The sequence below is a fragment of the Cheilinus undulatus genome, linkage group 11 (genome assembly GCF_018320785.1).
Source record: "Cheilinus undulatus linkage group 11, ASM1832078v1, whole genome shotgun sequence".
In the NCBI taxonomy this organism is placed as follows: domain Eukaryota; kingdom Metazoa; phylum Chordata; class Actinopteri; order Labriformes; family Labridae; genus Cheilinus; species Cheilinus undulatus.
In genome coordinates, this window is record NC_054875.1 from 21,150,237 (window position 1) to 21,175,196 (window position 24,960).

At 43.0% G+C, this 24,960-nt stretch overlaps 1 protein-coding gene across 5 annotated transcripts in view; it reads right to left on the reverse strand.

The window, feature by feature from the left end:
* The window catches only part of casz1 (castor zinc finger 1), a 75,120-nt gene that overhangs the window by 34,505 nt on the left and 15,655 nt on the right, over window positions 1-24,960 (reverse strand). For 4 of the 5 annotated variants that reach the window (XM_041799203.1, XM_041799200.1, XM_041799202.1 and 1 more), the window contains exon 1: window positions 13,029-13,152. The exons of the other annotated variant lie outside the window; for it this stretch is intronic. In XM_041799203.1, the coding sequence (XP_041655137.1) occupies window positions 13,029-13,107 (79 nt within the window). In that variant the 5' untranslated portion in view covers window positions 13,108-13,152. Of the gene's footprint in view, window positions 1-13,028; window positions 13,153-24,960 lie in introns of those variants that run through there. 5 annotated transcript variants of the gene reach the window in all.

Here is a 24,960-nt window from a genome sequence, read left to right on the forward strand (position 1 = left end):
ACAGGTTCTGTTCAGGCTGCCGATTTCACTTTATTAAAAGCACAATAAAAAGCCTTGTATAAAAGCTCTTTCTTTCACAGGCTGTGTTTTTCTGAGATCCAGCCAAGACAGCAGCATAGATAAATCAAACAAAATTTTGTAGTTACCTTGTTTTACATATCTCTGCTTAACAAGACATACTGCACAGTCCCAACATTTTTCCCCCCAGTGCGGCCTCTCTGAACAATAGAGCATGATCGAGTGTACTTTGGGGCAGGAATGGGTGGCATTATTTCAACCCAAGTGGGGCTATCTTTAAAACACATCCTCTGATGAGGCAGGAACAGCTGCCTGTGGCATTCCATATCCAGAGCTGCCTTTTAGGGCAGAAACTGCACTCTAGTACCTTTCACTTTGTTTCCAGAGCCACCAAAGTTCACCTTCCAACTGCATTTTGCTGACTCAAAACCAAGGCCAGATCTTTATCAAGTTGTAAATAACTTTTAAAAAGCAAGGAGGAGATGACCATGACTAAAAGTTATTTGAAAAGGCTGTGGAAACACCAAGGACCAAATAAACTGGAAGCTTAAATGTTAACTGTCTATGTTTAAAACTAAAAAGCGTGAAAAGCCTTGCCGGCTCTAAGAAAACAGTTAAACAGCAGGCTACAGCTGACATATTTCTCCTCCTTAAAGGTTGTATCGAACATGGTGATACTGTGGTTAAGATAATAAACTACACAGTATTATGGATACATATCAGTGGACAAAAAAAAAGTTATCAAAGGTAACTGAGTTGTATCTTAAAGACTCGATTCACTCTCTGTAACAATGAATACAAGCCTCCTCATTATTCCTTAGCCATAAAGCCCAGTACAATCATGTGTGAGCCATTGCCAACATTATGTAAATCACATCAGTGCAACATAAAATCCTGTTTTCATTTTCTTTGCAAAGCTGTGGGATCATTAGAGGATATACAATTTGAAGGAGTTTACAGATCAACCCGTCGCCAGACAATGCACCCCGTGCTCCCCACACATGCTTTCTCAGTTACTGTATTTACATTGCAGACTTCCTCTCTGAAACAATGACTTCAGGAATTATGTAGTTTTGAGAGGGCCATATATCAACGGCACATTACTGTACAATTTAGTGTTAGACAATTGCAGGTAGAGGTGAAAGGGTCACCTTTAAAAGGACAGCAATTTTGAGAAGAAAAAAAGGGGAATCAGCTGGAAAAACTATTAGGAAGTGGAAGACATAAATTTTCAAGTTGTTTTTTTTTCCTCAGAAATACTCCACAAAGGAAGATTGAGGTCATTTGGGTGTTGCAGTGGAGGTCATTTTTCTGTTTACTGCATTCAGTATTTCATACTTTAACTACCGATTTCCTTTGCATTGAAATCTCATGCTCCTTGTAGGAAATGACCCCTTGACAGTTGTTTCTTTCCATTAGTGAGTATTTATATATGGTTTTCTGTGGACAATAAGGAACATTAGCAGAGGATATAAGCCTGCCTATAACTAAATTAACATCTTTACCACAAATTCAGTGTGTTCTTTGAAAAGGTAGGACGTGCTTTAAAACAAATACAATATTGTGAGCTACCCGTGGGGAGGAACATACTATGGTTCAATGGTTTATGGAAGCTGTCTAAACTATTATTTATGCTGAGGGTTTCTGTCCACAGCAGCTTTTTGCCATTGCTTACAATAGGGATTGCTATGGTAACACTAAGCTGTTTACCTCAAGTCGTTTGTGTGCATGATAGCGTACAATGAGATAAAATCTGTGGGGACCTACATGAAAGAACAACTTTTCCCTCTGGGACTGACTCCCCCACCTCCCTGAGAGTCCAGTAAGCATTCTACCTTATTAATGAATATCAGAAAGAAAAACAACACTGTCACACGCATTGGACATTATTTACAGTCTGTTTTAGCCTGGTGTGCTAATTGTCAAGGAGGAGACACCTCGGTAAGCACTGGGAGTTGGAAAAGAACGACAGGTTTGAATTTGAACACAACAGCTGAAACTAATTTTTCCAACTGCTTATGTTAGCTGTGACACTATTTTTACTGGAAACAGTGCAGGGCCACAAAGGAGAGCCATGTACTGTCTGTATAAGGCCAAAACCTGAGGAAAAGTCAAGAAACTATTTTGAATACATTTTGACCAGGTCAAGTTCTTTTTCATCTTCAGTCAAAAACAAGTGCATCAAAGTTCTTTCTGTCCCTGTTTCTTCTCAGAGCTGGATAACACAGCTTGTGTACAAGTCTAGCTCTCTTGTCTTATAAACTCACTCTTCCACTGCTCAAAGCCCCACAGGTCTTGTTGGTTTTTGATGCAGAGTCTCTGTTTGTGTGCCAGAATGATATCATGCCCAATCAAGTGGTGTTTCAAATCCTAATAACGCTGTTGGAAGTGCATTATTGGTATGAACGTGCACAGACTGTAATCAAGGCAGCTTCGGGTAAAGAATGTGGGAGTTAAAAATGGCTGTGACTTTACTTCTTCTTAACAAACAAGACCAGGGTGCTTATGTCCAAAAGGATTTTGTCATTATCTTGTGAAAGACAAAAAGTAAAATTGAATAACGTGACTTTGTTGTATATTAAAGAGCAGAACTGCTCCATATACATTGACTTCCTGCAGTTTTTTTCAGTTTGTATGGAGTAAACACAGGAGGGTCCATAAATAAGAGGTGGATATTACCAGTTTAAACTAAGGCTTATGTCTTCACATAATCAAACACAGGTACCTGGCTTGTTGTAGATTCCTGCTGAGTTCCTACATGACTGACACAGGGACAAACCCCCCGCAATATCAGGAGTTAATTAATACAAACAGGGTCTGGGAGATGTCTGTTCAGCTCAGGATTATTTTACAATATGCATCAGAGAGTTGCTTTAGCTCTTAAAAGAAAAAAAAAAAAAGCGCCCGGTTGTAACTTTATGAACCTTTGGCAGATTAATCGACAAGGCTGCAGCTCCCTGTGTGGAGCTCAGTGAACCTTTTGTGAATCTAGCTCCCATGGGAGATGTATATGTGAGAGTGTGTGTGCATGTGTGTTTCAGGGAGATCACTGAGCCACACAGGCAAACATACACAGACACATTTGAAATTACCATGTTTTTATTTTTGTAAATTTACGGCTTGCAGGAAGAGAATGTTTTCCTCTTCTCTCTTTTTCCTCTCTCTCCCTCTGCATGGTAGAGAGGCTGCGGCAGCCGCAAGGAAGTCAAGCGGAAAGCCACTGATGGACAACTACGGCAAGACACCCAGACCCCAGCATCTGGCCCCTCTCTCATTTTTATTACACAAGAATAACAATAAGCAGGTCGTCGACCCCGCAGTGAGATTTTGCCACAGTTTTCCAACAGTCGGTGCTGCCGATGCTGAGAAATTTCCATTTTTCCGCATGCATATTTAATTGAGTTTTGTCCCAGTGGTGCGGAAATGATTTGTTTTTTGCTCTCTGTTCACTTGACTCCTCTTCGGAGTCGCTAACCCTGATTAAGACGTTCCCGTTAATTTCCCAGCGCACACCTTTTTTTTGTGCATTAATGGTTCTGATCGTCTAATTAAAACTTCTCAGCTCGGCTGCTGATCACCGCTCGTTGTGCCTCTGACCTGAAGTTTTAATTGCTGCATCAGAAGCGATAAAAATAATTTTGAGGTTCTGATGATTAAAAACAATGCCATTGCCAACTAGTTGATAGATGGGGGTTTAGGGGTGGGCACATCTGAGAAGAAGTTTATGTAGAGAAGGGATTTAGATATGGGCTTTATAGGCGGGTATACACAGGTGGGGGGCTGGGGGTGTGACTGTAAGTGATCACTGAGGGGAAGGGGGCGACAGAACATATGGAAATCTTCCAGCCCTCTTGTCCCTAAGAGTCCTCCTGAAGAAACCGGTTTTGCTGAGACTGGGACTTAGCTTTCCCCACCTCAAATCTAAATCTGCCACTAACTGATCCACTTTTGAGCTTTACTCACTTGGCAGGTTTGCCAGGTTGGAAAAGAGAGAGAGTGAGAGAGCACAAGAGAAGGCACGATAAAGGCATATAAAAGATGACGACAGTCCGATGCCCTCTGCTTATTTTCATAAAACGATAATAGCATCAAAGGTGTAGTACAAAGGCACATTGTTCATAAAGTGGCCAAATGGAAAAAGGAACCTAGGGTGACTGTTGTCTCTGTCATTAAAAAACATGAAACTGATGAGATATATATGATACTTAGATTACTGTCAAACAGGAGGAGTGAGTTTTCAGCCATTACTGTCACACTGTTCTTTATAGACCCAAAGAGGTAACAAGAGGAATTAAGGCATTAACACAAATACACTTGAGCAACTACAATATGTCCAATTTTTTCCTTAACTTTTTTAAACCCAGGATTTTAACAGTTTTTTTAAGTTCCACTGCAAAATCAGTGTGCTGCAGCAAAACATACAGTACATGCATGTGGGCCCACTTACAGTTCAAAAACACATGGACAAACAGTCAGGAGGCTTTCTCCTCTCCCCTGTGCCATCCCCTCCCCTCCCTCGCCTGTCTCTCACAAATGTATTTTATTATTAATCAGTTGGTTGCACATCTGCCTGCTTGTTGTTTTTTCTATCAATAAAGCACTTATTGCTTTTAGTCTAGAATGTGACCTTGCACATTGTGTGCTGTCTTTCCGGGGGTGCCGACCTTGAAGGACCCGTTTGGACTATTACACTTCAGCTCAGTCCACAGGCTGTTATCAAACACAAACCCTCAGCCAAGGGCTACACTCCCGTCACACCACCACAAAACACAAAGAAGACACTGTGGGACAAAAGCAGACACAAACGGCCCCAGTAAAACACACTCTTACACACTTACTGCCCAGGACAATGGCTGAAGAAAACAATGTATATTTCAAGTACAGACGGAAGAGGAAAGACGCTGAACTTGAGGGCAATCAGGCAGGAAAGTTGAAATCTAAGGACAAATACGCCCTCCAGCTTCATCACAAACAGGGTAATTATGGTGTTTTCCAGAACAGAGGACAAGCAGCCTAAAATGGTCTAAGGGAGAGAGAAAAACAATCTGACATGAGTGACAAGAACCATTCTGACAGCTACGTACAAAAACAGCCAACTTTCATTGAGTTTGCTGCTTAGGGTAATTCATGGGACACATGGCTAACTTGTTAAAATTGTACATCAAATCTGGACTCACAGCTGGCACCAGATGATGTCTTAATTTGTGACTGTTACAGGAGGTGAAAACTTTGCTCTAAAACACACAATCACACACAGTCCCATGCCTCTAAGAACTGAGCAGGGGAAATTTATTCCTGTAGCTTTGTTTTGAAGCTCTGCTCCCATGTTCATTTTCAAGACACCAGGAGTGCAATTTGATAAGCCAACCGCCATGGTAAATGAGCAGACGACCCTGTGTCCCTCCCTCATGGTTGCTGAGCTTGGTTCAGCAGCAAGGCCATGTGGGTAGTACAGTGGAGAAGGGGCTCAGCGGTGCACCTCTCAAGGGCCCTTGAGCTAATATCTGTACAGATTAACTGCTTCAGTTGTATTTTGGTCACGGGGATCTCTCTTCGCCTTTGTGGCTTGTTGGGAGGGAGAAGGGGAGATGTGTGTGAGTGAGTGTTGGTTACACACTTTCTTTGACGGCAGAGTGAACGGCCGGCTTGCCCAAGAGGTCAGGAGCAGCCAGACTGGTGTGTGTCAATCCATGTCATTATCTTTGGGGCCATATTTAATTCACCAGAATCCGGAGCTACACTGCTGAGTAAGTCATCCCCATCCTGTTACCATCACCTACCCCCTCTATCTCTCCACAGGACACACACCCACACACACATACACAAACATGCAGACGCACAAACACACACAGTGTCAATCCTCTAGGGTAAACTCAGCACATGCCGCTCCATTAGTTATCAATTAAGTCTGGAAATCTCCACCTGGCTTACACACACAGATGAAGCTGGCACACATACGTAGCACCCTCTCGACAGGAAGTTGAGGCGAGCGTGCCTTATTTGACTAAAAGTGTGGGTGAGACAGTGTGTATATGTATGTGTCCGTGCGGATGGCACTGTTGTCCATGAGGTTAACCTTGATATGAGGCCCTGTCAGGCCAGATAATGTCAATCAATGACAAGCCCTCACAGATAACCCCTAATGTGAAGCCTAAAAAGCAAAGCTGTTTAGATCTTTAGACATGCCCCCATTCAGCAGCATATGAATTGCATTAAAAGGAAATGAGCTGTGGCATTTCTTTAATAAGACTCTTAAGACATTTTGACAGCATATATGGCACTCTGCCGTTAAAAAAAATTAAATAAAGCCCCTGCTGACAAAGCCTCCTCACACAGGGCAGCTTTCTGATGGGCAGATCCGAGGTCCCTGTTAAGTGGAGGAGAGGAAAAGACGTGGGGAGGAGGGAAAGAGAAAAGAAGGGGGGACCTTTCCCTTCTTTTTTTCTCAAGCTCTCGGGGACTTCTTAATTGATTTCCAAGGTTACTTTTTGAATTTGTTTTTCAGATTGAGGACCTTGTGAACAAGAGAGCAAGTCAGTATTTTTCAAGCAATTCCCTTAAATTCAGCCCGGCTTGGAAAGTCTGCATCCAGTCTTGTTGACCTCCTTCCCCTGTCTGCTTTTGCTCTTTTTCTGCCCTTTCTACTTCTCCAAGAAAAAAAGGAGGCGACATTTACCAAAAACAGCATTTCCAGACAGGATGCCTGTGATGACAACATCGATCCCTGGCTGCCATTAGAAAATTTGCTCTGCCTGACAGACTTTCCCTCCTTTGGACTTTACATGCGGTAGAATGAATCACAGGTGCCAGTTAAAATGTCATCCTGGGCAGACTTTCTGCCTTATTTTATCACATTCTACACTTTAAAAGTTCAATGTATTCTCCTCATGAAGCACAATTAAATTTTGATCAAAACGCAGTCTTTGTCGGGCAAAGAGAGGAAGTGATGAGACTGAGTCTTCCTGCTTCTGGAATTTGCATTTTGAAGACCCTGTGGCTGTGACTCTGCTGTGAAAACTTTTGTTTAACTTAGCTGATAAGCAGGATGGAAATGACAACAGTACTAAAGTGAAGTATGATGGATTAAAGTTTGGTGTGTTCATGTGTGCCATGGAAGGTGTAATACAGCACAAAAAAAAGCAAATTTGAGGGGCTGTGACCAATATTATGTGTGTGTGTTTATTGTATATTTGCTTATAAACAGCAAAGCACTATGCTCTGCGCTGTTATCCTGATTATCTCTGACTACTGGCTGCATGTCACGTCATTTGCTCTGACACATACAGAGTCAAATACATATACTGACAGTCCTACACAACACTGCTGCACCAATGACAGCACTGAAACAGTGTGCTTTACCGAAAAGTTCAATGTGAAGTGGAGGCGGAACTAAACGTGGCAGTTTTCACCTAAAACAGGAACATTCTTGTTGCTGGGAGTTCAATAGAGGGGGGAAAGTGCTGTGACTGAATTTGAAGGTGTGATAAAACAACACTCACAATAAGAAGAGAAAAAAAAGAAGAAAAAATGACTGTGAAACGATGAAACGAGCAGAGCTGCTTTACAGGAAAAAAAGAGGGCTGTCTATTTTGGGTCTCAGTATACAAAAGGAAGTGCTGCTAAGTTGACTCAAACAAATAAATTTGCTTTTGATAAAACCACAGCGACTACTTTTGCATTCTACACCAAACCCACTTTGTTTCCTGCATCTTTATCTTCATGACTTGCCACATTTGTCAGAAGCCGCTCACTAAATTGTCAAGCACAAACAACTGAAGGTTTTCAAACGTTGCAGTGTTGACGGCTTAAAATGTAATTTTATTTGAAAAGTGACAGGTTAAAGGAAAGCCTCAGAAGTGAGCATGGAGTGCATGCCTATTTACGCTGTATCCAGCTGCCCGTTTTACATTTCTCCAACATTAATATTCCTCTTATTATTATTTTAAAGTGAAAACGGATACTCTGTTGAAGTGCAAATCTGATGAATTACGGGAGCAGATTGCTGCTATTAATTATTAAAACCTATTTTATAAATATTCAGGTCTGTCATGCATCTAATAATGAACGCTTTAGAGGAGGTTACTTCCCGTGCGCATCCTAATGTGTCAGAAATATCACTTTTAATCACGCTTGTGTCAGCGAGTGCCAGGTTTGAACCTGACGAAAAACCCTTCTAAATCACAGAAACTCAGCTGGCCTACTACCGAGCTCATCGCTGCTCTTCTGATCCTGCTGTTTCCTGCAATCCAGGTTCTTCTCCTGCCCCATCTAAAGGGGTGGTGAAAAGCTCACAGCTCCCCGCTGCATTCTTACTGTGGTAATTTGAATGAAGAATAATGCATTGGCAGCACTCTACCCTTCTGGACACACCTAGTCCCAGTGCTACTGCTGCCATATGCTGTGTTGATACATATTCATAACACTTTCTTGTGTGTCGAGTGTTGGTGTGCAATGAGGCTTAAATGAGTGTCTCACAACTTCAAATGGGAAGAGGAAAAAAGAAAAGAAAAGCCAGCACAAAGAAAGTTGGACTGCTCTTCCCCTTTCTCCCTCCTCCACAAAGATGACAAGTTTCAGGTGCTGACAGGTGAGACGGGGCTTTTATGGGGAAGGAAGTGAGAGATTATGAAGTTTTAGGACCATCTTAGGAGCATGTGAGAGGAGGCAGTGGTCAGCATGGTGGGACTGAACTGAAGCGGACTGGATGGTCTTACATTTAGCATCACTGTACTTAATCAAGATCTGCATACACCCAAGCAGTATATACATGATACTCATACAGCATACACACACTGAGATAGAGATACACACACTTTGAAGTACTCTAAGATTAACGCTGTCAGAGCTACAATGATACCCCTTCATTATCTGCACACGGGGCCTCCTTCTTGCGCTCGCTGTCCTTTCCACTGCTTCTCTATAGAGGTAGTAATTACTAAAGCTAACATTTCTTGCTCTCTGTGCTTCCAAATACCCTCCACTTCCCCATTATTTCTTATTTTTTCCTTTTGCATTCCATTCAAGTGTGTTTTGCCAGCCTTTAGCCAACTGGTGACACAGCTGAAGGTGTGCCAGTTGATGCCAGTGCCAGCATGACCCGCTGTGTGTGTGTGAGGGTTTTTATTATGAGATTATTTGGTGCCCAGCTGATGTGCAATAAAGGCACAGTGTGGTAGCCCAGATTCAGATCAGTCCTCTGGGTCATACACTCATTGTGGTACAACAGAGAAATGCTTGATGTAGCACTGAAGTATCTGTTGTAGTATACATTGTTGGTTTAACAGGCTGTGATCAGAGAGATGCTCCCTCTTGAATGGCATTTTTCATTACCAACAATGCTCAAACTCCTTGGCTTTCTTCTTCTTCTCCCTCTGGAACTATGGCTTTATCAAAGGTGATAGCTTGCTCAGGCATATTTTCTCAAACGTCTTCTTCAGCCAACCATTTCCCATGCTGCTCTCGGGTAAACGTCACTCATAAAAACCGAGGAAGATTTGATGGTGAGATCAAAAAGGAAGGAAGGACAGCAAGGAGAGCTGGGAGAATGGGGGGAAAATAGAGGAATGATACCCTCCTCCCCTATCTGATACCAATGAATGCTGAGGGTAATTCCTCAGAGCGGGGCCTGTTTTTTTTTCAAACGCAAATACAACAAAACGCCGGGTGCTGCCATGAGACATCAAAATGGGTGATTTTGACTTCAGAGGGTCTTCAGATGCTTGAGGAGTTGAGGGAACAGAAGGTACCAGCAGGCTGTTAACAACCAATACGGGAACCACGCCAGAAAGACTGTCTCCTCCCAAAATGCCAATCGGCACCAGATCAGTAAAGGCTTCCACCGTACTGTAATACCCCACCTGAGCTCTTTCATCTGCTGAAAGTAAAATGGCTTCAAAGTTCACCAGCTGCTGTTTGTCTGATATTTATTGTACCATTGGGATGACATGCTTAAAGGTAAAATTTCTACAGGTAGGTGCCATAAATGCAGCAGGACAAATAAGAAACGAAGGACAAAGGCTTTACTAACGAGACTTCAACAGGTCTCTTGAAAGCCCAAATTTAAGTTATTCTTACAGAGAGATTTTCATCAGCTAAGCAAAGGCTTGCTTCGTTCTTTGGAGACCTAAGTTGTGTTGTGACACGCCAAGAGGGACGTCCGCATTTTCTCCGGTGCTGTTCTTGCTCATTCTTGGAGCATTAGGCTCACTCTAAATAGCCTCAAGGAGATTAGGCTGGCTCATATTCAAATGCACATTTCTTCCAAACCCCACTCCACGAGTGGGCCAAGGAGATCAGTGCAGGAGCCTGGTGAGACGGTAGTCAGAGGAGATTCTGTCATGTATAAATCAGCTGAGAGGAGGAAAAGAGACGGAGAGGAAGAACGGGAGAGAAAGGCTGAGGTAAAAGACAAACAAGTGTTGGCTCTGCTATATGAGTTTAGTTAGCTAGAGAGTTAGTGCATGAGTTATGGCTAGCGAAGGGCTGAGGGACGCTGTATTTATGAGGGGACTGAGTGAGTGTTAAATCCCTGGTAAGAAATAAAGTCGTCCCTGAGCGAACAGGGGAAACATTTCACTCAGTCTAAGAGGTGCCTTGAAAAAAATGAAAGCTATCCTTCTTCCAGAGGAAGCACTATTCCGTATTCCCCAAAATTGCTTTATTCTTTAAAAATGCTATAGATCACTTCCAAGTGGATTGAATCTCATATTTGAATAGAGAGGAGGATCTCTGTGTGCATAATATCAGGGGAGCCCACAAGCCAAGGAAAGGGAAAGAGTCTGATTCTTCTAAAATTGCATGCGGATTTTCAGAGGGATCTTTGGCTAAAGGGGTCTGCCAAAACACACAGTGCACTTGTTGCAGTGCAAGGGTTCATCCAAGAAAAGTTTTCCACTATGGTTTACCCTGGAAATGTTTTCTTTTTTTCAATTCAAATATTGGAATCTAACTCTCTCAATATAGATATATTTTTTTAAATGAATGTGTCTTTGTGTCATGAGAATTTCAGGTGCAAAATGAAGGCACAAAGCCAACAAAAAAAGCTTCATGTTTCATTTTGTGCACATTCAACTTTCACTCAGATCTTTCTCCAAAGCCTGCAGTGGTAATAACAATTATTACTTAAAAAGGCTATATTTTTGCATTAACTTAAAAGGCTATATCTTTTTCTTTCCCTCCAGCCTGTGCGGCCTCACTTACCCTAAGTATCTTCATAAATCACTTGTTACTGTTAACATGTACTCCACAATTCAGTCATCAATCTCCTACCAGGTCAGAGTGAAAACAGAGGGGGAAATGTCTGCTTAGTAAAATGTCTCTCTCGTGAATGCTGCTACCACCACCCACTACTAAAACACACATACGCTCTTACACACAGAAAGCAGCAGCACGCACACACATCAGTTAAATAACAAACACACGCGCCCGGCACACAGCAACCAGAGCAGTCCTATGGGACACGGGAGCGGTTGCCAGATCGCCACGGTAACGCAAGCCAAATTCAATTCTGACTTCACCTTTCACTCGGGAAGCTGGTTCCATTTGTTATAAAAACAAATAAACAGTGAGCGTCAAGTTTGAGCCGGCCAACTTCTGCCTTGTCTCACTTCTTTTTTTTTTTTCTCTTTTCTGTGGGCCTCAACAAGAAAAATCAGGCCCAGGCTGAAGCAGGAGGCTGTTTGAGACACAGACACCCACAGGGCTGCATGTAAATCTGTGTTTATGTTCACAGACAGTGTATTTATTTAACCAAAGGGAGAAAATCTAATTGTACTAGAGTAGGATTATTCCTCTCTGAAGAGAGTCTCCACAAGGGAGAAAAAGACTCTTTAGCCTTTTTCAACAGACACTGTTTACATCAGCAGAGTTGAAAATCCCTCAGATGATAAATCACTCCATCACAACATCTGTATCTAAACAGCCAAATCAATCTCAACAGATACCGCACATTACCTCATGTTATGTATGGATACATCTGTACTTGACATCAGAGCCGAGGGATTTTAGGTGCTTTTCAATAATTTATATTTTTAGCCTGATGACTTCTGTCTTGAAATTATACTTTCAAACTCAAATAAAGTTTATTTGTGCCGCTTCTGGGCAGTATAACAGCCAGAAAATAACTGCTCAATAAAAAATAAAAAGGAGCTTGCTATGAAACAAACTGGAAAGCTGGACAAAGTTATCTGGTTGCGGACTTGAGTCAAAAAGTCAAACCCACATTTACAAATTATTCATCACAGAAGAAAGCAATTAAATAAAAATACATTTCAAGTTGGGATATAAAGGTATTATAGAATTCATAGTATCTATCAAAAGTGAAACGTGCAATCAAATAAATGACTGATTTGTTATTAATTAGAATTGGATAATTTTGCTGATGAAGACAAACAAAATTTCAGCGTTGGAGCTTCACTCAAAACAACTTTTAAAGTGGCAGATCGTTTATGAAGTAAGCACTTTTTAAATTATTGATATATTTTAATAGGTACAGTTTTTATAGATTAAGCATTCAATGCTTGAAAAAAACTGAGAACAAATTTAAAGAACATGAAAATAAGGCAGCAAAGTGAAAGCCCCTTCAATTTCCACAATGACATGAGTAACTTTCCACCATAATGTCATAAAAAACTGTAAAATTCAAAAAGTGGAACTGTGAAGTGCAATAAGTCACAAAAGTCAACAACAGAACTTTTGAAGAAGTAGCACACAATTACAGCAAACCCCTTCTGAACATCAGGTGCACTATGGGTAAAAAAAAAAAAACCTTAAAAATAAAACTGAACCTGCTCTCTCTCTCTCACACACACACACACACACACTTGAACTCTGCACATCACATGCCTGCCTCACTCATGCCAACTGCAACTAGTAGCAGACTCGTTCACCTCAAGGTAGCACTCAACTCTTGTGAGAGTGTGTGTGTGGGTGGGTGTGTTGGAGGGGAGAGTGAGAGAGTGTGACAGAAGGGGGGGAGAAGAGAGAGAGGAAGGTGTGTGTGTGGGTCTTACCTGGCAGCAGACCGCCCTCTGCGCTCTGTCTCACCTCTCCCTCCTGCCCTGGAAGAATTCTCTCCACAAAGCAAGGCATTTTCTCCTCAACTGCTTTCTGCCAAGGCTATGCTCTCTCTCTCTCTCCCCCTCTGTCTCCCTTTCCCTCCCTCTCTCCTTCTCACTCCTTTCCTCTTTCCCACCCTGTCCTCCTCTCTCTCTGTCTATCTCTCCTCCCTCCTCCCCCCCCTCCCCCCCTTCTCTCCGAGCACAGATGTCGAGGCTGTGCGAGTTTACCCACTTTACCAGTAGGGGTCCTCCATCGCCCTTCTCCACCCCACAGACACATTGGGGAACAAAATACACACAGACACAGACACACAGGCCCCAGGAAGAGAGAGCCACTTAACGGGCGCCCTCCTGTCACTGCTACAATGAGAGCCCTGTGCCGAGCAGCACGGCTATACGAGCCGTGTGCGTGTGCTTATGTGTCTGTGTGTGAGAGAGAGGGAGACAGGTGTGAAGTGGGTGGTGTGCACAGGGAGCTGGCCCTCGGCCCTTTCCAGCCCTGTTCAGCGCTGTTCGGTTGGGCTCGGTTCCTGGCTCCTGGCCCCTGAAGTGTAGTACAGTAGTGCCTCACACACAAACACTCACAGGGAATATGAACACACAGATTGACTTACAGTGGATCCCTCAGAGCCAGCAGCCAGAAAGAGAGAGAGACTGAGAGAGATTGCATACACCCGTTCTCTCATACACAAACCAGACAGACACACAGAACAACTGCTGCTGTTTGCTACTGCTGCTGTTGACAGTGATAACATGTGCTTTGTGCCCTATGTGTGCGTGTCAGAGTGTATGTGCATGCACACACAAACACACATTCATACACAAAACACAAACACACAGCGGATGCCTATCGGCTCTCGTATTTCAAGTCTCTATTCAATCCATTCTTTTTTTCCATTTAAAAAAAAAGAAAGAAAACAGTCCTCATTGACACTGATATGTGAGATTTGAAGGCTCTTAGCTAGTGTACAGTGGGGAATTTCTAGTTTCTCTCCTACTTGTGGGGCACTTTTCACATTGCAATATCAGTGCAGGAGAGAATTAGCTGTCCTGCTGAAGAATGTCAGATGTTGTTGAGCCTCTGAGTAAAAAAAGGGCTATTAAGCAGTGTCTGAAAAAAAAAAGCATGACATGATTTTTGTGTATTCAACCAACTTTATTACACATTTTTTAAAAAAAAGGTTTCAAATCAAAAAAAGACAGAGAAAGAAGAGAAGGCAGAGAGAACTGCATAAAGTACTCTACTTTATTATCAAATATTGCCCAACTTTATGACAGTTTGTATTGCAGGAAAGCACTGATCCTAATCAGGGAGAGGATCTTATGCTATTAAAATATCAGAACAGCGTTTATCATGCCTTTGTGTGAGGACTTGTTTTTCCATTTATTGCTGCCTGGAACAGGATAAGGGTATCTACACTGAAGACATGATATCCCGGACCTGCTGTTGGTATCATTTGAACAGAGGGTGGATCACCTTTATTTGAGTCAAACAAAGCCTTCTAATGACACAAAAATAGTAGTCACTACTTGACAGACGAGGCTCCAACGCCCAACAAGACTGCCTTTAAAAGGTTGACAAAGAGTTATAAAGAAAATAGGATGTTAAAAGAGCAGGATACGGATGTTGAATAAAGCCAGCAGAAAGTGTACATACTAAGAGCTATGATAAGCTAATGAGGGCAACAGAGCTGAGCTTTTGGTTTTCACTCTTATCTCTGTTTGCATCAGTAGCAAATCTCCCTTGACGGTAGGAATGAAATCAAATACAGGTTTTTAGGCAGATGAAGGAAAGTCATTTGTATTTACAGGAAATAAGAATGATGCACTCAATCATTATTCCCTTGCTGTGCTAACTAGAACACAGCCCCAGCATTAGATGTTGGAGGAGCAGCACAAGGACAAGTAAAACATACCTTAAATAGACTACAAATGAAGTCACTTAACACCCACTCGCTTCCCTCGCCACCCCCTGCTCTGTCTGTCTTCAACAAAAAAAAGCCTGTGTTTGACTATCTCCCTCTCAGGTTCATAGTTGTCTTTTCCTTTTTAAACAGGCACCTCGCTTGTCACAGTGCAGGAACAGGCGCATTCCCCTTAAATGGCTCTTTTTGACAACTGATCTGTAAATACAGCCGGATCTGCAACTTCCCTCTTTCTCTCTCTGCACTTTCTCCTTTCTCATCTTTGCTCTCCCTCTCTCTGCCCAAACTCCTTTAAGACCCCCCCCCCCCACATGAATGTCTCCCTGTGACCCCCCCAATCCATCCCCCAATCTCATGCACAGACGAACACACAAACTGAAACATAACCACATACACATTTACCCCCTCACCCCCTCCCAACTTCCCCAACTCCATTCCCCCTGCCTCTATAAAAACACAAATATGCCATAACTCAGGCTGTGCTGCCACATAGCCTCCATCTTGCCCTGTACCGGGGAGGGGGAGGCCTCTCAGGAAGGTCACCAACAAATGGTTTTCCGATTCACTGCCCCTGAAATAATTTTGTGTATTAAAACCTGAATCTGCACTTTCTGGCCTGAAAGCTTTTCTAATTATTCTGGTGTCCTTGGGACAGACACAGATCCTTCACACGCCGGGGGAAACAAGCTATAGAGCAACCACTACAGCCACAAACACCCCACTACCACCCTTCCTCCCTCCCTCTCTGTATCCCTCCATCTCCCCACCTCCTCTCTCCTCTGCTCTGCTTTGCTCTCCTCTCCCCGCTTTACAGCCACCCCCCTCCCCAATCTGTTTTCAAAGCGTGTCTGTCCTTTATTAAATTGTTTTCTTTTCCACATTATCAGTTGCCATGGAGACCTCATCTCTCGGATTATTTGAATTTCATTATATCTATTGATTTGGGAGCATTTCATCTTTTTTATTGTTTTTCTGTCAATTTTCGAAACGAATAACCATCTAATTTGCGTCAGCGCTGATTACGTTCGTCCCTCAATAGAGGTCGGCAGCTGCGCCGGGGAAACAAATCAATGGAAAAACATCATAAAACTCGAAAGTACAATCAACCAGGATATGGGTGACATTCCGTGGTTGCTGAAACGAAGTCATCAAAAAATATATACTTTTTTTCTGCGCCTCTGCATGTGTGGGGGGTGCACTGAGGAGGACACATATGTGTCTGGGCAGATATATTACTATATTTCAGCAGATAATATACTATGGTAAATTTCCATACTGATAACAGCCCCTCCCTGCCTGGCCAAAACAAAAAAAAATGCTTACTGTATCTAAATAATTTATGCAATTTTTGCATTTATATATAAATTTTTTAATAAGCTGCTTGGAGCAAAGTGGCCATTAACAAAACACACAGCTGTCCAATGGGCTAAGCCCAGCAGATCAATTGCGCTTTTTTATGACATGATAAAATGCTTTTAAAGCAATTTACACAAATATGGAAAAAATGACTTCATGGGCTTCATTTATTCATAAGGACGTGTATTAGAAAAAAAAGTCTCACAAAAGCCAGACAGGAGAGATCGTCCCGGTCCTAACTGGAACGGACTTGCTGCCCTCTCCACAAGGACATAAAGTTTCATTACTGATGCACGCAGTCAAAGGCAATTTAGCAAACACAGTGTGCAAAAGAAAACATCAGCATATTGTGAGTGTTCCTGTGTTAGGCGAACCTTGCATGTTGTTTTCCAATTTTGATTCATTTTTGTAAGGGCAAAGTGTAGGGGTGATGGGATTTTTTTTCCCTCCCCCTGCCCAGTGTCACCCTGACCCAAAGCCAAGGGGAGGAAGCCTCAGTGACAGGGACCCAAGAAAGCGAGCCAAACCTTGTGCCAGACCATGAGGCCTAACATCAGAACAAATATGTACGCACCTTCAGCTGTCCACTGATAAACAGCACATGACACCCCGACTCATTCTGTGAGAAAACAGGCTCACACTTATTTCAGTGGATATGATCATTCAGCATCTTAGTGCAGATGCGCACGCACGCACGCATTATGCACAGGGGTATGGATGGGGGCAGGCAGGGCCATTTGGAGGCTAATCTTGTTTCAAAGCATCCTCTCTTCATGTGCCGACAATGTGCCAGAGCCGCTCTACAAAACGCTGCTGCTGTTGCTGCAGCTGAAGGCCCCATGTTTGCAACACATGTCAACATTTGACAAAGCATTACTTTTCCCCCCAACAATATTCTCCTGCTCAGGCCTCTGAAATGAGGGCGCTAACAAATTAGCTTTTTATGTTTATTTGTGTGTGGGTGTGTCAGAGGGGGAGGAAAGGGAGATCTCATTTTCTAAGGCACCGGTTCTTAACCCTGAAGTGAGCGGGAGAAAGAGAGAGACAAAGAGATGAAGAGAGAAAGGAAAGAAAGAAAGGAAGAAAGGCTGAATGTTTTGGAGTCACGATTCTTTTCCTGATTGCCCTAGCTGTCTCAGTTGTGACCCTCCCCTCCCTCAGCCACGACAGAAACACGGGCGACTGGATAAACACTATTTTATGCAGTGACTAGATGAATCGTCAGACAGTAATTACAGTCTTCCTCCCGCCCCAACAAAACTCCACTGTACAGGCTTTTTCTTTGACACCAAGCTTCAGTAGCACATACTATAAAACTGCAGGTGTGTGACATGTTTGTCAATGCCTCTCCCAACTAGATAAATATAAATATTAGACCCTGTGACAACAGCGAATTGCTCTCTGCCGCTTTCAGCGATGTGTTAATAATCTGTAGCTGAAAGAGGACTTGTTGTGTGGACGGATGATGTTATCATGTGCAGTGAAACGTTGCAGGGGCTGGCTTTGTAGAGAAAGTTGGGTGATTTTTTCTGCTACCCTTGCAGTTTGCGCTTTCCTCTCCTCGATGTAACAAAAATAACACGGTTGCGTCCCAAACTAAACATTCCCACAGAGTAGCTGGTAGTGTGAAAAGTCTTTGACACCAGCATGGCCACCACAGACACCTCAGTCTGAATGCCTCTTTAAAAAAAAAAAAAAAAAATCCAAACTTGATTTACTAAGAAATTTGCTCTGTAGATGATTTAGTTTGTTATTTGATGCTTTGTCGTACTGACATAACAGAAATGAACATCAGACTACATCTGTTACCAGTTGGTGATGAGAGCATTAAAACACAATCACAAAGTCTTTCTCTCACTCTGTACTGATTCATCCGGTCAGGCCGTGCAGTAAACCATGCTGTCAATGTCCGAGCTCTAAAAAGCACAATTACAGAGGACCTCGACTGAATAATTTAAAGAGCATAATTATTGACCTCTATCCGAATTCCTCTGAAAGGTACATTAAGATATAGAAAAGCGCTGGAGGTGGAAGTGGAACTGAGGGAGTGTGTCTCCCCAGGCCTCCCTAATGCACTCTCCTGCTGTACTCTAACTTCCTGTGGACCCCTAATGTGCCCGCTGCTTGCCGGCCTGATGAAGACTACGGTTAATGAGGCCCCTGTTTCTGAAATGAAGTATCTCTGAAACCATCAACATGCATTACTATCAAGCCTTCACCCCCCCACTAAACCACACATAAATACACAAACCTACCCCCTGCCACTGCCACTGTCCCGAACCAGAATACATACACAAAAACCACCGCTCCTTCAGCCAGCCTGTGCAACTTTTAGTACTGGACCAGTCAGGGGGGAGGGTGGTTGACTGCACAAGAGTTGTTTTTTTTTTTTTTTTTTTTTCAGCGGTGGGGGGTGTTTCAGGGTTAACTGTCCCTCAGGGGGCTATCAGTGAACTGGGCAGCCGTCCCTGCTGGTGTCCCCAGTTCTCAATTGACAACCAGGCTCTGACAGATTAGCAGCTAGTCAAGAGGAATCCATGGCCCACGACGGAATTAAAATAATCACTTTTCTCAAATTTGTCTGTACTATATGTATGTCACTTTGAGAGCAAGTACATTTTAATAAAATATCACAGGGGTGTGTATGTGCATGTATGTGCGTGTGAGTACATTAGGATGGGGGTCGTTGAGAGCAGGCAGCAGGCTTGGGGGAGGATACAGCGGGATGAGGCCTTTTTAATTAAAAGAAAATATTTGTGTTTGCATACTATCTCAGTTAGAACCTGGGACAATCCTGAGAATTCTGGTTGTTTAATAGCTTACTCTTTAAAATGATTTTCAATATATCTGGTCGTCTCAGCATACATGCATATTTAAATATTCAATGTGGTTAAAATTTGCACTCATGGGGAGTGGGGGGTCAAAATTAAGTCATTTATTGATCTTTTTTCTCTGTTGAACAATTTAAAGTGGATTTTCCAACAGAAAAAGTGTCCCTGCGCTGTTTTAACCATTAAGGATAGAGGGCACTGAAATAATTAGGAGACTTCTGCAACATCAAGGACAGGTGGATTAAAGTATTAAAACAATCGCATTTCAGTCTTGAAATAGTCCTGTGCACGACTCAGCACCATGCACATCCGTTCAAGTTCAGCTGCAAGCTCCATAACGCCACAGGAGAGGGATATAAAAAAAGCCCAATCCCATTAGCCACGTACATGCATCTCAGCAAACCCGCTGGAAACATGAGCAAATCTCAGTGATGATTATCCCCTAAAGCTCTCGAATGATAACACGGTACAGTACGATTCTCTGAAATCACACAGAAAGTGAGTGCTGATTTGGGTTTCTCCATTTGTGTGAGAAGCTGCTGCGTTCCAACTGAAACAAGAAATCGCTGCAATCAGTTGTCTCTGCACCTGAGGGAAACATATATCTAGTGTCCTCTAACTACAGGCCTGCAAACAAAGAAGGAGGAATTTATATAATACAAAAGTTTAGATATGATTTTATATTGATTTTATTTTCTAGTAAAAAAATGTCAAGAAAGCAGGGTTCTTCAGGTGACAGTTCATGCAAACATTTGGGTGAGTGATTACAGCTTGATCAAGGTGTCAAGCACAACTTTCTGCTTTAATTAGAAATTTTAGAGCTAAAAGAGAATTGACCAAAAAGTAAGAAGGCTGTTATACTTTAAGTATTAGGCTTTACACTACAGCCTTTTTTCTAATTAATGCTGTGAAAGAGGGGTTAAGGGTAATTGTTAAATTATTTTTAAACCCCTATTAGTGAGCTCATTACTATCTTGGGGATTTTATCTTATCAGTGACTAAACCACTTTATTTAGATAGCACGTTTATTTCCTCAGCATCAGTGGGATACTTTGGCTAAGTCATCCACGACAGGCACCTAAGTAAGGTGTAACCAACAAAGTGAAATTTGTAACTAAATCAGTCAAAAAAGGTTTTTCAAAAAAACAAGTGATAAATTGGCTCCTTTAGAATTTTTAATGTGTATTTGGCACACGGGCTATGAAGGCTATAAAAAGACACTCTTTTCTCTCAGATGACAATAATTAAGGTGAGTCTTTGATGAAATCTAAGCCTCTTAGCCCACCTCCTGCCATCTGTGGTTCCAATATTGGAGCTCAGGAAGGTTCACTCTTTCACCTTCTGGAGTGAACAGGAAAGAAATAAGTGCTGTCTATAGTAAGAGTCAGAGTAGCACGGTCAACCTGCTTTCACTACCGTGTCATGAAGGTGGAATGAACCGCCTGTGACAGAAAACAAACAGGAAGCTGAAAGAGGAGAGAGAGAGAAAGAGAGAGAGAGAGAGAAACCTGTGCCCTTCAGTCTCCCCCAGTAAAGACGCTCTTAACCAGGTCTGACAGCTGACAGCTCCTTGGCAATTGGGGTCAGTTAAAGGAAAAGTAGCTCAAGTTTTGTTGGGGCTTTGGCTTCAGAGATGTTCAGGAGCCACTGCCCACCGCAGCATCAAAGGGGATTATAGGGACAGGGCCATCTGTTGCCAGAATAAGCGTGAGCCCTTTTATGTCGCTGCCTGTATGTTTGTGTCGGGTGTGTGTGTGTGTTAGTGAGTGTGTGTGTGTTTGTCAGAGAATAAACAGCAAGGAAGAAAGACACAGGATCCCTCATGTCTCTGTACTTTTAACTTAAAGGGCAGCAGAGGAGAGGGGTACAGCCTACAGTAGGACAAACCAGCGGTTTTAATCTGGGCTGGGGGCACTAAAGGTTAGAATCAGGGCAAACAGGGCTTCATAGTCACATGGTGGAGACCCTTAAAGGTTAAGTATTGTTTTTACACTGTAAGAATTCATGAATTGTACATTTTTCCAGCTCTGGTTTACTGAAAACAGAATCCCTCTCTACTTCAGTTAGTCTAGTGTAATCTAGGAAAAATATAGCACTTATTTTTGTTGTTGTGGGTTTATTGGAACACTCAGTGCCAACCTTGTTCCCCTTTATACACTCTAATTTGTTTTGGGTCCTGTTCCTGGCCTCCGCCTGGGAATGTTTCTACTCAATAGTCTGCTACCTTTTAGCTCAGCCGCCCAGTGCTTGACCTACTGCCGACACTTATTTTCAGCTCTCTAATTGTCGTTTAATCACATATCAACCTGTCAGTTAAAGACCCCCTTTTTTCAAGGGGGTACATTTGCATATGTTGTAAAACTAATTCCTATCGAAAGCTCCAGTGGCTGTGAAAGCGGGTGCTCTGTCTCCCTCTTTTACTTTCACACCCCTGTAGATAGTTAAGCAAGAGAGAGAGAGGGAGAGAAAGAGGGAGAGTAGGCACACATGCACACGCACACTTAAGTCTACTGTATCACACCTTAACAGACAAAAACACACATAAGAAGACGCCATACCTGATATTCTCGATTCAGGTGGTTTTATCACATTTATTAACAGTGTGTGGTGACACATAGCGTGTTAGAATAGGGACGACGACAAGAGTGATTTAGAGCACATGTACACCTGCGAGCCAAAGTGAAGGTGACAGTGAATGTATAGTGTTATAAGGAATCAATTAGAGTTAATAATGTATCACTCTTCCAAATGTTACATTCATTTGTTCACACTTAGATAAAGCTACTGCAAAATAGGTTGTGCAGGGTTTGCCTGGCAGACTACACTACATTTACATTATCACCCTTATACATCGAGGAGCCATGTTCCGCTTGAGTGGTGGAGGCAGAGTAGAGGGGGGAGTGAGAATCATGTTTTTTCGGGCCCAAGGAATGCCAGTCCTCAGGAGATCTCCCCCTCTAATTACAGAGGGGGGGAAAGAAAGCTCTTTGTTCCACCTTTTATTACATTAATTGATAAAACGGAGCTCGGGTGGAGCCGTCTTAAAAGAGGGGGAGTAGGAGGGGATCGGGCTGGGGGTGAATCAAGGGGGATCCTTTGGGCAGATGAAGGTGGGAGAGAGGCTTATGGAGCTGAGGTCCTATTTTCAGAGGACTCCTAATCCCGTTAGGGGCCCCTATGGTGGCGCTCTGCTTTCCCTGCGGCCCCAGCGGCTGCAGAGGGAGAAATGGTGGCGGCAGTTGCAGACGATGGTGTGGTGGGCGAGAGTCCTGGCAGCATTGTCTAGGCCCAGGCCTTAATTAACTGTCTCTTCAGGGGGCACTGAGGGCCACACTGAGACCCTATGTCACAAACACCAGCAAGCGATGAGAAGCTTTAAGAGGAAGTGGCATCTTACCCACTGTGGAAGGGTGGGAACCCTGTGGACTTTTAATATGGACCCCATACAGCTCAAAGCCATATAGTTGTCGCAGGACATTAGCAGGGCTATTTTATGACTGGTTATTAGCTTAGCACAAATTGCACAGGTAGTTGATATTTTTTATAGACATTCAACTGTAAAATGAAGGCAAAAGTTTAAAACATTACAAAAGAAATCTAAAGTCAGTGTTCACTCTCAAAGATGTTATTATGTTTCTAAATTTAAAGGACAATAAGTTCCATTTCTATTTGTGAAGGATTGGCCAATCTTATTTGTCAGCGGTTAAGTAGCTGTAACAGGCTTTGCCATGGCTGTAATCAGCTTCTGCTTGTTTAGGCTACCTTCAGACAACAGAAGCCGAGAAGTGCTGCTACGGTGCCCAAACGGAGTCTGAATATGTTACAGTGGCAATTAAACATGTTGGTGTTTGTGCACGCACACAACGGTGTCAGAGGTGCTAAGCCGGGCCAAACATGCCTCATTGAAATGTCCATCTTAAGCCACCCAAGTTCCTCATCTCCCCCGCCCTCCGACAACCAAGATGCTTCAAGACTGTCAAAAGCATTTTCCACAAAGCTGAGGAGAGGGCAAGGAAAAAAAGGGACCTGCCACTGTCACATGCATACTTGCGCGTGCACACACACACTTGCAAGGCTGTCAGGTAAATTAGATCTGAAAGCTGACAATTTCTGACCATATTTCCTTGATTATTTCGAACAAATGCACACCAGCCGCTCTAAGGAGATTAAAGTGACATAAAAGTCCCGAGTGGGAGGAGGGAGGGCAGAGAATCCAGGTCACCCCCATTTGTCCCCCTGCCTGACAGCAGCTATATCGCTATCCAATCCAATAAAAGTCCCCCCCTCCTTTTGCTTTAATTAATTTTACAGCTAGCTTGCTTAATTACTTTCAATCAAAATCCTCTTGCCATCACAAAATTAGAAATGGTTCAACTCCATTAGTCTAAATTCTTCATTTACATACACAAAGACTGTCAGCTCTTGCTAAGCAAACGGCCTCCTGCTTGATGAGATTGTTTTTTTTCACACACTCTATCACTCTCTCACTTACACACATGTGTGCGACTGTGGTGTTAATTTTTTTGAAAGGAGAAAAGTTGCATAAAATTATTTGATCCCTTTACTTAAGACATTCTCTCCCTAATCAGGGTTCAGGTAAGCTGCGGTGCTCATCATCCACCTAATAGAGAGTTGAGTGTGCATCTACAACTGCCCAAACTGATTACATCCACAACTTTGTGTCAAAAGAAAACTGCTTGTTCATAAACAATAAAGCACATAATTGAAGCTGCATACAAGGGATGAACTGCACAGGTAAGGAAGATCATGCCGATGATGCTAACAACTTCTTTCACAGGATTAGCTATTATTTCCAAACCAATAGACAAGCTGCAGATTACTCTGTGACACACAGTGCGAGGGTGTCACTAGTCCCGACTAGACTGTGGAAACTAGCGACACACTACCGCTGGTCGGCTGCTGTGAGCTAAGCAAAGAGATTTTTCAGAGGGGTGAGGGCCCATGCCCTGCCGCCTGATCACTTCAACTTGGCACACAGACATCCTCTCCATCACACACACTGCCTAAGGCCTCCACATCATCAAGAATTAAGGACATGCAGATAGGGTTTGTGCATTGACCAAAGTGAAAACCCAGGCACACAAGCACGACCGCATGTGCATGAACACACACACTTCACACACACTGGTAGTGCCATAATTAGGTCTCGAGATGAGGGCATTAAACTGGTATAATGCACTCACTGCTGCAGCACACTACCACAAAATATATCGACACTAAACCTACACGCTCATCAGTGACACCCTCCTTTGCTTTTATTTCTCTATTCACACACAGGCCCAGCGCTAAACCAGCACAACAGCCTTTGATCTGCTGGGTTCGGATCATCTTACAGTAGCTGCACTTTTATAAAGGTGGAGTTATGAGGAAGAAAAGAACACCTTGAGATTGAAGGAGATTTGTTACACTTGTGGCTGTGGCCGTGGAAACATTTTTAAATGAATCCCCAAAAAGCCACTATGGGTTAGTGCAGGAAAAAGGCCATCCCTTATGTGCTGCCCACTGAATACAATGCAGGTCTGACCTGGCCTCTTTACTCCGTGTCTGCAATCACTGGTTTCCCTTGCCCTCTTTAACCAATGCCCATTAACACTGTTAATTATCCAAATCCATCATTCTTGGGGTAAATGAAGACTGCCTCTTTAATTCAATTTAATAGGATCATTTTCCAACTCGCGTTCACTTTAGCCCCAGCTGCCCGCCCACTTGTCCCCCACTGTGTCTCCCCCCCACTATCTTTACTCCCTTGGC